Source organism: Miniopterus natalensis, chromosome 4 (assembly GCF_054644295.1).
Source record: "Miniopterus natalensis isolate mMinNat1 chromosome 4, mMinNat1.hap1, whole genome shotgun sequence".
Classification (NCBI taxonomy): Eukaryota; Metazoa; Chordata; class Mammalia; order Chiroptera; family Miniopteridae; genus Miniopterus; species Miniopterus natalensis.
The window spans coordinates 6,930,879-6,946,020 of NC_142084.1; the positions used below are offsets into that span (position 1 = coordinate 6,930,879).

Here is a 15,142-nt window from a genome sequence, read left to right on the forward strand (position 1 = left end):
AAAATGGGAATTTGAAAGGTGTTTGCTCAGGGGCCCTTCAGGGAAGTGTCATGACATTTAAGCCCCCGCCTGATGACACACCCAGGTCCTGAGGCGGAGTCTGCGCCCCCTTCTGTGACTGCCCCGGGCAGCCTGAGGTGGCTGTCCCCTTCCCCAGGGCCAGCATTATTGGGGAGCGCCGGGCGGGGAGGTGGGCCTTTCCCTCCCCACTGCTCCCACCTGAACAGGGCGCCTGCTGGGGCTCAAGACCCAGGCGGAGAGAGGAGCTGATGGAAGGGCCTTGGTCCCCGCCCTTGTTGGATCCCGTGGGTGAGGACAGGTTTCCAATGCGGAGAGGAAAAGAGAAGCCAGGGATGGCCTGCTTTAACTCAGCCTCTGTGTCAAGTGGACTCAGGGACAATTTCTACATAGAATGTCAGCTCTACTCGCCAAACGCCAACTTGATTGGCGTGGAGCAGAAACAGGTCATCCCAAACGGTGTTGATTAGAAATGTTGACAGAAAAATCGCTCCAACTGGCTTTAGAGAGGTTTTCTGTGAACTTACACTGGAATAAAGTTACCTGATTCTTAGAATCACATGTGCATTAATCCCTAAGCAAAGTTCTCTATTTCGGGGTGAGCCCTCCCAGGAGGATGCTGAGGAGGCAGCGGACAGAGTCTGGAAGCATCTGACGGTGGAAAGAAGGGGCTGTTCTGACACCTGCGGCCCCAGCGAGGCCAAGGCAATGGGCTCGGGTGCTGCAGGGGAGGGACACTGCAATGGGCTGTGCAGGAGGGGGGACAGGTCTGCCTCAACTCCAGCACCAAAAAAAAAGTGGGGGTTTCTGGGCCCAGAGCAGGGTGGAGGTGGGTCAGTGGACAGAAGCTGCGTAGGAGTCTGGCCGTCCTTGCTGAGCTGACCGGGCAGGCTCCGTGCGGAAGCAGGCAGGTGAGGACAGAGTCCCTGGCGTGGGAAGGGGCGCAGAGTTTGGTCAGATGTGGAGAGTTACCAGCTCCCCAAGGTGGGGATTCCGGCTAAACTGACTCACCAGGATTCCAGCTCCAGTTGGGCAGCGGCCCAGCGAGGGGCGGGGGAGTGGCCTGGCGATCCAGGCCTCAATGGGTCACAGAGGAAGCTTGTGGCAACAGTGACAGCAAGAGAGGCAGGGGACAGTCGGCAGGGATCTGAGGGTGGTTTCACGTGTAACCGACAGAGGCCGTCACCATGGATCACACTGACACACTTTGCACATTGGAGAGAATGTCCAGGAAGAACCAATGTTTTAAAAAAACGAGGTCAAGTGTGACAGACTATGGGCCAAAACAGCAAGTTCAATGAAAAAAGGCCAGTTGTAAAACTGTATTTAGTGTAATTCCATATCTGATCAATACGAATGATAACAAATACTAGATTATGTATAGGGAAGGGGTGTTGGAATGTAAACAGATTGTCAGAGTTTCCTTTGGGGAGTGGAATTAGCGTGAAGGTTCAAGCTTCATGTTATGTGTTTTACTCATGTAGTTTTTAAATAACATTACTTTAGGAATTAGGAAAAAGTATTTTTAAAGTGGAGGAGGGACACCAGGGCCCTAATCCCCCCTTAGCCCGGCCCAGCAAGGAAAGAGATCAACCATTGCAGTCACGGCGGCTGACTCACCGGCCTCCAAGGTGACGCCTGAGTCCTGCCATCAGTGTCCTTGCCCCACACAAGGCTCGAGGTTCACCAGCGTGCAGCAGGGACTCCGGCAGTGGCTGGATGAGCTTCCTAAATGCCAAGGACGGAGGAAGAATTTATATGGGAACAAAGGTGTCATAAAGGGAATCAGAAAAATATCAACAGCAAGTACTTAACATGGCAACAAGCAAGTGCTTAAAAGAGTGAGCACAGCCCTGGCTGGTGCGCTCAGTGGTTAGAGCCACGCCAAAGGGTCTCGGGCCCGATTCCCGTCAAGGGCATGTTCTTGGGTTGCTGGTTCATTCCCCATCCCCAGTCAGGGCTTATGGGGGAGGCAGCCAACAGCAACCAGTTGATGTGTCTCTCTCAGGTCGATATTTCTCTCTCTCTCTCTTTCCCTCCCTCCCTCCCTTTCACTTTCTCTGAAAAGCAATGAAAAAAAGAGTGAGCACAAGTCCAACAAACTTTAAAGGTAAACTTGTGCCCACAGATACCACGAGGAGCACAGCCTGAGGCCCTGTCCCAAAGGCAGGGAGTGAGATCATCCCTACAACCCTGGGCTGGACCCTGGGCTGCACCCCTGATTAGCTGTGTGATATTAAGGAAGTTACTTAACCTCTCTGACATTTGGTGTCTTCATCGGTAAAATGTGGAAAATAGTAGCATCAACCTTGTCAGGTTGTCCTGTGGATTAACAGCACAGTGCCTCAGGTTAGGATATAACTCAGCTCAGCTCATAATGAAGCCTTAGTAACTACCTGCTATTAAAAAACTATAACAAAAGAAGGCAAAACAACAGCAAAAAGGAAACAAAACCAGAAAACACAAAAGCATGAAATAAAGGTTTATTGGCATCATATTATAAATACATTATATTGTATGTGAGCATTACAGCAAATTCTATGTGATAAGCAAATACCAAGCAAGGCTGTTGTGTATATAGCACAAGACACCTTTAAAATGAAAATCCGCACCGTCAGAGGAACTTACAGACTATGAATGATTGATTCTGCCTCTGGCCCTCCACACTTATCCACGCCTGCTGGATATTTTAATATTTTAAAATATTATTTTAATTTCCCCCCATTTTTGCTGATCTGCCCCTCATGTGCTCTGTTGTGGGGAATCTCTGCTTCCCAGATAAGCACTAGAGCCCATGACCATGTGGGTGGAGGTGGAGAAATTACACCTTGGGAGCCAGGTACCCGCTTCCTAGTCACCTGGTGGCCTTGAGCACAGATGTGATTTCTTTGTGCTTTGTGTTCTGCGTCTGTCCAATGAAAATAACATGATGTCTTCATTTCAGAGTCCTTAGGATTCAGTAGCTGTATTTGAGAGGCCTGTCTGCTGAAAGTCCTAGTTTCCCTACTTTTCCAAAAGGCATCTCAGCCATCATCGCCCCTCTGGTTTTAAGAATGAGATTGCTCAGGTCACAGAAGTTGAAAGCACACACGCCCCAGGTCCTGTATCTGCACTCTCCCTGGCCTTCCCATGGGGGCTCCTGTTAGCTTGTGACTTCAGTAGAGAAGAGGTAACTCAGCAGAATCAAGGAGTATTCTTTCCCTCTTTTTATCACAGGTGAGCCACCAAGACACTTGGAAAGTAGGAGTGAGTTTTATGAAAGGCAATAAGTAGTCTAAGTCCTCGGAGATATTAAAAACAGAAGTTCTGCTCCTCCAAGATTTCCACAGCAGAACATAAGCATCCTGTGTGCTTTGGCGCCAGAAACCCCAGATCGGAGTATTTATCTGCAGCTCCAGCCCCGCGCTCCCGGGACGCTTGCCCGGGACTGGCGGCCAGTGTTGGGAGCCGTCAAGTTTGCTCAGCACACAGCTCCCCGCCGTTAGTCAACGGAACGTGACAAACACAGAAATTTAAATGTTAGTGCTGCGATCTTACCCCGGTTTCGTAGCTTTGTCATCTTTTTCCATACCCACCCGAGGATCACCCGCGAGAACCCGTGGTCATGTGCGTGACGAAAAAAAGCAAAATTCAGCAACCTGTAATTTAGATGTTGGCCCCTTCGGTCGAGGAAAAATGTTAAGCTTTATTTGACAGGAAGGGGATATTCAATACTACCACATAAAAATAACCAGCCAAGAAAGAGTCTGTGATTTCTTTAAAAACATAGTTTTTAAAATGAAGTTTTACTGCATCAAAACGGGTTGAGTTTTACCTGGTTAGTTAAGAAATAGGTGTATACTTGTTTGTCTCTCTCATTTGTCCCACTTGCCTCCTTACCTGTCTCAAGTCAAGTTCTTGCTACATCCAGAAAGAGCCGGAACCGTTACACGTCGCTAAGGCTACTTGTGGCTGCCACGCCACACGGGCACGCAGGCCCTGGAAACGGGCCACCCCGGTGAGCGGCAGCCCCGGGCCCAGCGCGTGCCTGCAGCTGTGGCTGGAAGTGGCGAGGCCGCGGCCTGTTAGCCCCGCAGACCGGGCGGGCGCAGAGGCCTGGCAGCCCCCCAGGTGCTCCAGGGTAACGCGCTGCTTCCAGAAACTGCTCGCTGGGGCGAGCGCAGCCCCTCCAGCCTGCGGCATGGAAGGTGCCATCTCCTTCCGTAGGTCTGAGTTGTGTCATCGGAGGGAATGAGACGGGAGGGTCAAACCTCTAGCCCTACTGTGTATTAATATACTTGGTTCTGTTGATTACAAACAATTTCTCTCAGGGGCAAAACCCCCTCAGAGTTATAACTAAATATGGACATTTTGGGGTCTTGTCAAGTACATATATCTTAAAACAACCGTTTATATTATCCTGGCCGCCCTATTTATTTAAGTTGGAAGGATTGCACAAGGAACTAACTGTAGACAAGAAATGGATATTTGCTTATTTCCAAATTATGGCCATCTGATTGGATATTAATCTGGACAGGTTATTTACACAAGAAGAGACGACAAATATTTTTAAATTGCTGCTGAAAGTTCACCAGTTTCTGACAATAATTCTGGACTCAAAGCAGCACATTCATCCCATCTCTTAGCTGTAAGACGGTTATTTTTTTCTAAACGGTTCTGACTGGCTCTCATCCCCCATAGCAAGAACCCACCAGCTCTGACGTCTCTGTTTTACACCCTAGTCTCAATTCAAATAATTGTTCCAAAGTCTGAGGTCTTGGGACACATTCATATCCGAGGAGGCTCAACGTGTCCCTTGCTCAAAGCCTCTAGGCTCGACATTTCTAACAAGTTTCAAGACATCTTTCACTTTCCTGAAAGTGCTTCCCTGTCGCATAATGGGGTGGTGAGCCACACTGGTTCCTATTTCTGTTTTTAATGGGTCTTTTACTAGGACCCAATGTCCCTCTCTGCACTAAGCTCCCCCGTCGAACACCCTGGGATCGCTGACGCCACCCCATCTTTATCAGTATCTGACCAGTGACAGTGCAGCCCGGGGCCACGCTTACGGCCTTGGACTCCTCAGTTTTGGAACCAGTTCTTTTCCTGTGGTGGCCACCAAGAGCCTTCCATTTCTTTTACAAGTTGAATGAATATTTTAAAATATCTTTAAAAGAAGTATAAAGATGGAGATGAAAAGCCGCTCTAATTAACTTCCTCTCTAAACTTTGATTACTAAGTTTGTTTCTCAACAGTTGAGGAGAGTAAATAAACAAATGAAGGAAAATTTACCCAGATCCACAACCCACTGTTCCCAGGAGATGAGGGTGTCTCACAGTGGGATACAATTATAATTATTCACTTTTTTAAAACCCTCACTTGAGAATATGTTTACTGATTTTAGGCAGAGAAGAAGGGAGAGAAGGGGGAGAAGGGGAGGGAGGGAGGGAGAGAGAGAAACATCAGTCGGTTGCCTCCCCTAGAGCCCTGACTGGGGACCAAACCCACAACCTAGGTATGTGCCCTGACCGGGAATTGAACCCTCGACCTTCCAGTGCACAAGACGATGCCCAGCCAACCGAGCTCCCCTGCCGTTGATTACTAGACGGTGACCAAGGTCAGATTTTCCAGGGTAAGGTTGCCTGTAGGATAGAATCCCAAAACATAATAAAATTCAGCTACATTAGAGAATGAAATGAGGTACAACTATACTTTTCTCCATCTCCTCACTATGCCTCCCTCTCCCACTTTTCACCTTCAAAATAACAAAAAAAGGCCCAAGTGAACCACAGTTAATTTTATGGCCAGGCTCTCTGGGGAGAACAGAGTGGTGAGCGTCCCTGGAGCGCCCAGGTCCTGCGGACAAGCACACACAGGGCCACTGAAGCTCGCCAGCGGTCACATCGCTGGGCAGGGACGGACCCAAGGCCAGCTCCCAGCCGATTTCTCTCCATTGCACTCATCCGAGAGGGAAGGGAGCGGCTGCGGGAGCTCCAGGGCCTCGTCCTAGGTGCTAGGTGTCATCGGCTGTTGCTTCGGCGCCAGCCCGTGAACAGAGGTGCACCCGGGTGAGTCGCTGTGGCTCTGGAGCGAAGGTTAAATGGGGGGCACAGGAATCTGGGTTCTGCTTGCAACTGGGCCTCAGGTTCCTCACGTATTAAATGAAGCCGTGAACCAGTGGTCTCTGAGGGGCCGGCTGGCACTGACATTCTGATTGGTTACAGGTCCATTAAAACCCATGAGTTGTACGCAAAACAGTGTGTTTTCATTGAAGGTGTCTGGACCTCCCAAACTTTTAAGAGTCACTAAGCTGATTTCGAACCCTAAAGTGCATCGAAGTGATGATCTTATTGAAGTCACTTAGTTTTGCTTTTCAAGATCCCCCAAAATCATAATTTTTCAAATGTTTTCTGAATAGCAAAAATAAGGGTGCCTAGGTCTTTTCCAGCACTAATCCTTTAATGCACGTTTGAAAGTTCATTTAGACATTGACTATAAAGTGACTGAACCAAGAAAGTCATCTGCTACAATTTTTATAGATTCTGAATCATTTTAGATTTAAAAAGTATGGGGCTATCATTTAAGCAACTGCCTGATGATCTTACCGCCTCAAGTGTGTGTGTGAATACAAGCCTAGATTAGAATACTCTCTCTCTAAAAACAACTGTGCCATTTTTTTCTTACAAGTTTGGAGTTATGGGTTATAGATTATACACCCGTTCTTAAAGAAATCTGAATGGCCTTTAAGAATAAGTTGCTTTGAAATCACCAATAAAGCGAAAAGTTTATTTCTTTTCAGAAAATGATCCACACGTGACTTTTCCCCCTTCTAAGAATTGGTCATTTATATTCTGGTAAGGACTTTGGAGTCTGAGCAGTGCCCCCGCGTATCTGTTTTGACTCTGAGAGCTCTATTTTTATTTCTCTAGTCTTCATTTTCTTTTTGCACCTGAAAAATGAAGACAGCGCACGTGGGCTACACGCGTGCAGACGGCCCTCGCCGATGCACTGCCGGCCGGGGGCTCCGGGCGCCGTTCTCAGCAGACTCCTGCGGCTTCACGGACACGAGGTGTTGCCTTTTCCTAGGAGCTACTTTCTAGTTCGTTAATTAAGAACAAATTTTTCTTTCCTGTCCTCAGTTCACCTGGATGCTCCTAAAACATAAACACATTAGTAAATAAGGGAGTTTATTTTTAACAGGTTTCTCTCCTTCTTTATGACAGAAGTTTCTCAATGTGTCTTTAATTTTCTTATAATTTTTAAAAGGCAAATTTCACTGGCGCATGAAAGAAATCTCAGACTTATCCAGAGAATGTAGAAACCCCCATCGCAGCCGGCTGGGAAGTGAAAGCTCAGTTAAACTGACTTGGCCGGGTTCCCAGGATTTCCGAGCACGGGGGCCACCACCTTCGGAAGCTGCCACAGCTCGGGTTCGCCGCAGCGAGTTTAGCGCATTGCTGTGTAATAGCGTATCCGCGAGGAATGGGAGGAAGCGTGTCCCCTTCCAAAGTCGCCACGTTTATAACTCGGGAGAGAACATCTCTGGGACGTTGTCCATTCTAAAGGTTTACTGTCAACCAACAAAGTTTTCCTTGGTTAGTTACATACACACTCTTATTAAAAATTATTTCAGGTGTCACTGCTGTTTTGTACAGACGGGGGTGACACATTTGGATTTGGTCTCAACGCTGATGCGCTGGATGGCACACTTTGACGGGGGATATTTCCTCCTCAGGGGGGCAGAGCACCTGTCGTGAGGACCATCACTGACACTACCTGGGCCACAGCGAGGTGCCCTCCACAGAACACTAGCCGTGCTTGCCCCACGGGACGGCTGGAGCCAGCAGGTCAGGGCCAATGGAGAGGTGAGGTCATACCTGTCCCCATCTGTAGCTCCAGAAACACTTTGTAATTGAGAATTGCAGAGTTCTTCTACCAAAGACTATGCCTTATGATAGAAGGTATCCTGTAATGTCATCTTATCCAAATCTGATAACCCCCAATTTTATAAACGGGAAGGGGGACAACGGAGTGTCCTGAAGTCACACAGCTCAGGTGACTGCAAGTTCTGTCCCTTCTGCATCCTGCTCCGGTGTTCTCATCACACCCAGCTACAGAGCCCGCGGAGAGCGAACGGCCTAGGACTGTCCTCCCACAGCCTCTGACACATGGTCGTTGTTACTTGTGGCCCCGATTCCTACACCTAAATTATTTTTTAAAAATTCATGAAAAATCAAAGTGAAAAATATTAGACTGTCCCTGTTACAAAACGGCAGCTTCCGTTGTTTTCTCATTACTAACCACAGTTGTGTGGAAAACACTTGGAATTATCCCAATTTTGTACTTACAGTAGATACTTATTTTTAAAATCAAGGTGGCGTAGTTTGGGTTGTTAAGGACGATCTGTTGGACACTAGGGAGCTGCAGTGTTTGGCTCGTCTTGTTCTATGGAAACCAATCCATCGGCGCCCTCTCTTCTCACAACAGTGAGCTGTTTAATGTCAAAATGCGAACTGGAATAGCCGTCTCTACTGCCATAGTAACTTCAGGGAGAAGAGCATGTCTTTTAACTATGAGAAAGGGTCAGTTCTGGTTCCAAAGCACATAAAGGCACAGTTTGGGGGACAGAATATTAATTGAATACACCAAGGTAGCTGCTTGGGAGAATGAGAAGAATATAATCTAATATCTTTAATTTTATGTACACGAATATAATGTGTCAACTCTGTACATGAGATACATACAGCATTTAAACACTTTACCCAACAGATAAGAATTTACAATATACTGACTAGAGGGCTGTCCACTTCATACGCTTAGATTAGATCTGTATTTAACAGGAAGAGACTTTTAATAGTTTACGATCATAGAAACACTGACATTTAAAACAAGACTTTATAAAATAATTTATATAGATATATCCTAGCATCTATAGAGAGGGATGACTTGCATTTTGTGGATGTGTGCAATGAACGGCATATTTTAAACTTTTAGGTAATAAAATAATTTAGGAGCAGTTCATGCAGTGGTCAAAGCAAGGGGTGGCAGTTCCTTCAGGATGTCCCATCTGTGACGTCAGCACAGCAGGCACCTCGGGGCCCACGAGAACACGTCCCCTCCAGCAGTGACTGCGCCAGCATCCACAAACGCGCCGAGGCCTTCCTTCCCCGCCAGGCACAGGCGCGCCTTCTCCCAGCTGCGGAGCGCCTGCGGTGGCCCCCGAGTCCCGCGGCCGCACCTGCCCGCCGGGTCACTAACAGAACTTCCTGGTCTTCACGACTTTACTCTGGTACTTCACAGAGTGCCCGCCGTGTCCTATGGCGTAAACGTCCAGCAGGTAAGCTTTGCCAGGCTGAAGACCCTTGATAGTCTCTGTGGTCACCGCTTTCTGCAGGTTCTGGCTGTGGAAGTACTTGCACAGGACCTTCTCTGATTTCTTCCTTGTATCTGGCCCCAGACACTGGTTCTGTTCCCTTTTCTTCTGGTCGTCACTGTAGCTGTCACCCACCTCCTTCTTGTAGATGCAGAACTTGTTCCTCTCCTGGGTGCCCAGCCAGGCCACGGTGGCGGACGAGCAGGTGCGGAGCTTGTCGAAGGCTTTGATCCGCGTGTCCTCGGGCAGGGAGGGGAAGGCGTGCTTGCCGGGCCGCGTGCTCGCCAGGATTTTCAGCATCGACGCTCCCTTCTTGTTTCCCTTCAGCCGGATGAGATACTTGGCCTTGGGCTTTCCCCTGAGCAGGAACTGCCGGATGCCTTCCACGTTCTGGGACAGAATCAGTTTCCCATCCCTTCTCACCTGGATCTGCACAGCGTCCAGACAAGAGTGGACAAAGAAGGTGACTTTCTGGTGAGAGGAGACGGGAGCGAACCGCAGAAACTTGGCTCCCTTCCTTTTCACAAAGACGTCCGTCACTTTCCCGTCCTTCAGCTCCACCGTCTTCTGCTTGGCCTCCTCCCTGGTCCTGGCGAAGGTGCCCACGTAGGCGGTGCTCATGTTGCTGCGGCTGTTGGCCACGAAGACATCGAAGTAGTACTGCGTGTCGGGCTTGAGGTCCGAGACGGTGAAGATGTTCTTGTTTCCTATGCAGATCTTCTGGATGTCGGCCCTGGGCCGCGGGTAGACGGGGCGGCCCAGCTTTGCCGGCGGCTTGGCCAGGAAGCTGCGTTCTTTGCCTGGCTTCTCCGGAGGGAATCCAAAGTGGGCGAAGTCGAAGGGGCTGAAGTCCAGGCCCGGTTTCGGTGCCACCATGAAGGCATCGTCCACGCTCAGCTTCGCCTCCACCGCACAGAGGCTTTTGAAGTTGTGCTCTCGGTTGATGACCACGCAGTACTGGATGGGCTGCTTCAGCAGAGAGGCCGTGGGGCTGGGTTTCCAGGCCAGGGTGACTGTGGTGCGTCCCAGGGAGGTGACGTCCACTCTGGGGTCGTAGGGTAACTCTGGGTAGGGCTGGTCGGACTCTGGTGTCGTGGTGGCGTACACTTTGAAGTGCGTGTCCTTCTCTGTGGACAGGAGCTCCAGCCGGTACAAGCCGGAGGGGGAGCTGGACGACGCGAAGGACTCCACGTCGTTGCCCTTGTAGGAGAACAGCTCCGTGCCGTCCTCGTTCGTGACCTGCTGCTTCTGCTGCTCCAAGGGCTCGGGCTCACCTGGAAGACAGACCGCGAGGCGCGTCAGGCCCAGGCCGCGCTGGGCGAGCTCAGCTGCCTGCTTGGGCTCCCCGCCCATCGCCGCTGTCAGAATAACACTATTCCCGCCTGGCCAGCCTGGCTCAGCGGTTGAGCGTCGACCTAGGATCCAGGCGATCGGGGTTCGATTCCCGGTCAGGGCACATGCCCCAGGTTGTGGGCTCGATCCCCAGTCGGGGGCAGCCGATCAATGACTCTGTCATCATTGATGTTTCTCTCTCTCTCCTCCTCTCCCTTCCTCTCTCTGAAATCAATAAAGATATATTTTTTAAAAATTAAGTTAAATTTAAAAAAACACTGTTCCCAGCAGAAAACTGGGAAACAGAGGACAGATAAAAAAAGTTGCCCTGGCCGGTGCCCCAGTTGGTTGCAGGTCGTCCTGCACACGGAAAGGTTGTGGGTTCAATTCTCAGTCAGGGCAGGTATGGGAGGCAAGTGGTTGATGTTTCGCTCTCTCCCCCTCTCCCTCTCCCTAAAAACAAAAAATCAACGAAAGCTATCCTCAAGTGAGGATTTTTAAAAAATCACCCATAGTCATGGTCCTGAAACAGCCCTTTATAAAGATTTTGGGTTATCTCCATCTAGTCTTTCATTTATTTTTTACCTATTTTTATGCTACAGATAGTATCCTCTCTCATTTTTCTTTGTAACTTAATAACATTCTTTTTTCATGCATGTACCTAGACAAACCTGCATTTTTTAATCCTGCTTTTCTCACTTAAGATTATAGCATAAAAATAATACTATTGGTTAGTTTCTGACCACTATGAACAGTGCTGTTACATATGTGTAAGGCTGTTCTGATTTTAAATTCTTTTTTCAGGAGAGACTCCAATCAGTGGAATTTTTAGGTCAAAGACTGCAATCCTTTTCGAGATTACCCCTCCTGCCAATCTGCTTACCGAGCGGGTTCCATCCGTTGCATTTGGATGGCCAGCTGTTTCACTAACCTCACTTTTGTTAGCAGGACAGTCCCCTTAAAATGTAGACTGGAAAGGCCCAGTAAGAGCCCCGTGTTCAACGGATGGAACGCGGGTCCAGGAGATACTGAAAACAATGCTTTCCGTCTTTTGTCCCTGTGAGCATCAGCTATCACACAGAGATCAGTGTGGGGACGAGTTCAGGGGACCCAGGAAAGGACTGGGTACCGAGTAGGGACCCCCCTTTTCCAGCTCACCCCAAAGCATACAGGGCTTCTTACTTAAACCACAAGATCAACAGCCATCACATGGCCATAAATTTTCTCTCTCAGCCTCACCACTGCCCTTAGGTCAGTATCTTTCTAATTACAACCGTCCCTCGTGACTGAGCGCGGCATCCTTCGAGCGATGCCTTCGCCCCTTAGCACCGTCATCCCAGGGCCTCCTGCAGGCTCTTCTTGTTTCTTTGTACCTTGCTTTCCATCACCGGCACCTTCTCTAAATGCCAACCCCGCGCCTCCTGTGACTTTCTACTTGTCCTACACTCAGGGTGCTAAGCACCCTTCTGCCCCCTCCTTGTTTCCACCCTTATTTCCCAGAGACCAGAGGTGCTTAACCTTGGCTGCCTGTCAGAATCACTGCGGGGAGCTGGTGACAGTCCCAAGGTCCAGACCACCCCAGGGCAACTCATCAGACCCTCCGAGGACAGAATCCAGACGGCAGTTTTCTCTAAGCCCCGAGTGGCGACTCCAACATTCAGGCAGGATCACAAAGCACAGCCAGAGAGGCGAGTCCCAGCTGCACCCTTTCCTCAGTCCTTCAGCCCCACACCTGCCCTCCTAACCGCCCATGTCACCGAGATCACCGTGACCTGATGCCACCCCGTCAGTTTCCTCATCTCCGTGGAGAGTCTCCACCTTCACCTGTGCATCCTGCTGAGTCTCCTCACTGGGGAAAGGCCGCGTGTTTCCTGAGCCCGCGGCCCCCGCGCGGAGGCTGGGCCCGGGCCTGCGGCTGCTCACCTGAGCCCTGCCCGCTCGCCTCCTCTGGCAGCTCCTGCAGGCTCAGCTTCCACTCCAGAGGCGTGTCGCAGGGCGTCACTGTCACTGACAGCGGGGTGTTGTCTTCTTCCACCACAAAGAAGTACCTGTGGGGGAGAGGGCCCGTTGAGACCGAGGTAATTCACTCTAACCCGTACAGCCAAGACTCACTGGAAAGCCCACGCGGCTTCACTTGTCATTTAACAGAGGCCAAAACTGACTCTTTGACACAAATCATGACACGTCCAGCGTTAACTGTGATTGTCCACCACCCCAAGGTCTGCAACCAGATTTACCAACAGCACAGTGTGAAATAAAAGATGCTGAACCGACATGTGTAATACGGGGGTTATCTGCGTGAAGAACCAACACTTAGCTATTTTGGGGTGTTATTCAACTAACACGGGCCCTGCCATTGCAAAGCAAGTCATGACCAAAGGAAATTTCTGGGTATACTGACCTACAGGTACCGTTTTCCATAAATTTGTAAGTTACCCCAAGGGAACCCTGACAGAGCCACCCACTATTTCAAGAGCTTGTTTCCCCGGCAGCGGACTCCTAGAAGGCGTGCTGGTCTCTGGCAACACGGCGCTGTCTTCAGCTCTCACGTTAGCGACTGTTACTCGCAGCTCTGCCAGTCCACACCTGTTTGGATGGAGGTATCTAATCCCATTTGAGGATATTTTTTAAAGTAAAGATCACGGTTTCGATCAGTGCAAAGACTCGTTTCTCCATCACTAAGACTTTCTGTTGGAATTAAGTAACCTAGCGATTTTAAAACAAATTTTAAAAAATCAAAACATCCTGCTCTATCCTTTCCCCTCAGATTTTTTTACAGTGCCTCAAAAGACTCTTGAAGAAGAAAACATTGCCTAACTGTAACAATGCTGTATATTCTTCCTCTGGGTAACTCAGATGATCTCATTTCATGGGCTTTCAAAGCTTATAATCTTGCCACGAGGACCCGCTGGGTTCGGTTCTAGCAAGCCCAGAGCTGCTCGCTGGCTCCACGGCAAAGCTTACGTGGGTTTTACCTCCTGTGCATTGTACCTCCTGGGAGCCTCTTTCCTCCGTGTTCTCTCCGTAGCCCCCCAACACCCTCTGCTAAGGGACCACCATGGTCTTCTACTCCATCCGTCTTCCCTGTGGTTCCTTCCACCTTCCAAGCTGTCGCCCGGGGACCAGGGATGGGCAGGGGCCTGTGCCTGCCCGCCTCCTCTCTCCCTGCGCCCCCTCCTGCACGACCTCACCTGGGCTCACGGCTTCCCCCTCTGCTACGTCAGCCACTCCCAGGTCTACACTGACCTCCCAGCCTGAGCTCTGACCTCAATTTTAGGTACAACTATCTTCTGCCATCTCCACTTAGATGTTACTGGGAATTTAAACTTAAGGTATCGAATCCAAACTTCTAACTCTTGCCCCCAAATCAGCTTCTCCTGCAGCCCATCTGCTCGGTGAATGACACCCCGACCTGCCAGTTGCTCAGGATAAAAAGTTTAGAGTCGTTGCCGACTTCTTTCTCTGCCACTCCACGTCCACGGAATCGGCAAACACTGTTGGCCCTACCTTTAAAATATATCCGGAACCCATCACTCTGCCCCACCTTCCGTGTCACCGTCCCATCCAAGCCATCACCACTTCTTGCCTGAGCACAATGGCCTTCCACTGGTCTCCTCGTTGCCCCCTGGACCCCCTTAGTCTATTCCCTTCCAGGTGGAACGATCCTTGTACACCTAAGTCAGCACAAGCCACTACCCCTGGCTCCAACGCCCCAAGAGCTTCTTGTTTCATTCAGAGTAAAAGCCACAGGCCTTGCAATGATTTGGGTCCCCAACCAAGTCTCTAAACTCACGCGCCTCCTTCCCTGAGCCCCTCGCGGTCCCGGCACAGCTGCCTGGGCCTCCGCAGGCGCCCGCGTGCCCGAGCCGCTCCTCCTCCAGGCGGGGCCTTGGTGCGTGGTCCCTTCCCCGGCTCTCCGCTCGGGCCCGCCTCAGCCCTCACGGAAGATATCACCCCCCTGCCCGAGGCGCCCTTCCCTCACCTCCGCTCTCCCTCAAAGCACTGTCACTACCTGGCGGAGCAAATACCCCTTTGCTCACTTTTGTGTTTTTCCATTTCTCGCAATCGGAATAAAAGCTACGAGAGGGTAGGGCAGTCGATTCCTTGATGAAGATTTAGACACTAAAATAATTCTCAAGCACCTGTTGGATGAAATGATGACTGGGTTTAGATTTTAGCTTCGGGGGGACAGTCCTGCATCGTTCGCAGTGTCTGACACCTTCTGGGTGCGGGGCCTCGCCTGCCCCCCTCAGTGCCGCCTCACTGCCTGCTGCCTTCTGTGATCCAGCCACACACGGCTTCCCTGGCTTCCCGGCGCCCCCGGCTCAGAGCCACGCCGAGGCTGCTTTCTCCGCCTGCAATGCACGCTCTGCCCTCACTGGTATTTCATGTCTCCAGGGATGCCTTTCCTGACTCCTCGCTCAGGGTCCGGTTCTCTTG

The 15,142-nt window shown here is 50.3% G+C and overlaps 1 protein-coding gene across 1 annotated transcript in view; it reads right to left on the minus strand.

Annotated features, from left to right (window-relative positions):
* Window positions 1-8,648: 8,648 nt before the first annotated feature.
* NDNF (neuron derived neurotrophic factor) overlaps window positions 8,649-15,142 on the minus strand; it is a 33,749-nt gene continuing 27,255 nt past the window's right edge. Inside the window, exons 3-4 of the mRNA XM_087816222.1 lie at window positions 12,626-12,750; window positions 8,649-10,644 (exon numbers count right to left, since the gene is read on the minus strand). Coding sequence (XP_087672348.1) covers window positions 9,251-10,644; window positions 12,626-12,750 — 1,519 coding nt within the window. The 3' untranslated portion in view covers window positions 8,649-9,250. The remainder of the gene's footprint in view (window positions 10,645-12,625; window positions 12,751-15,142) is intronic.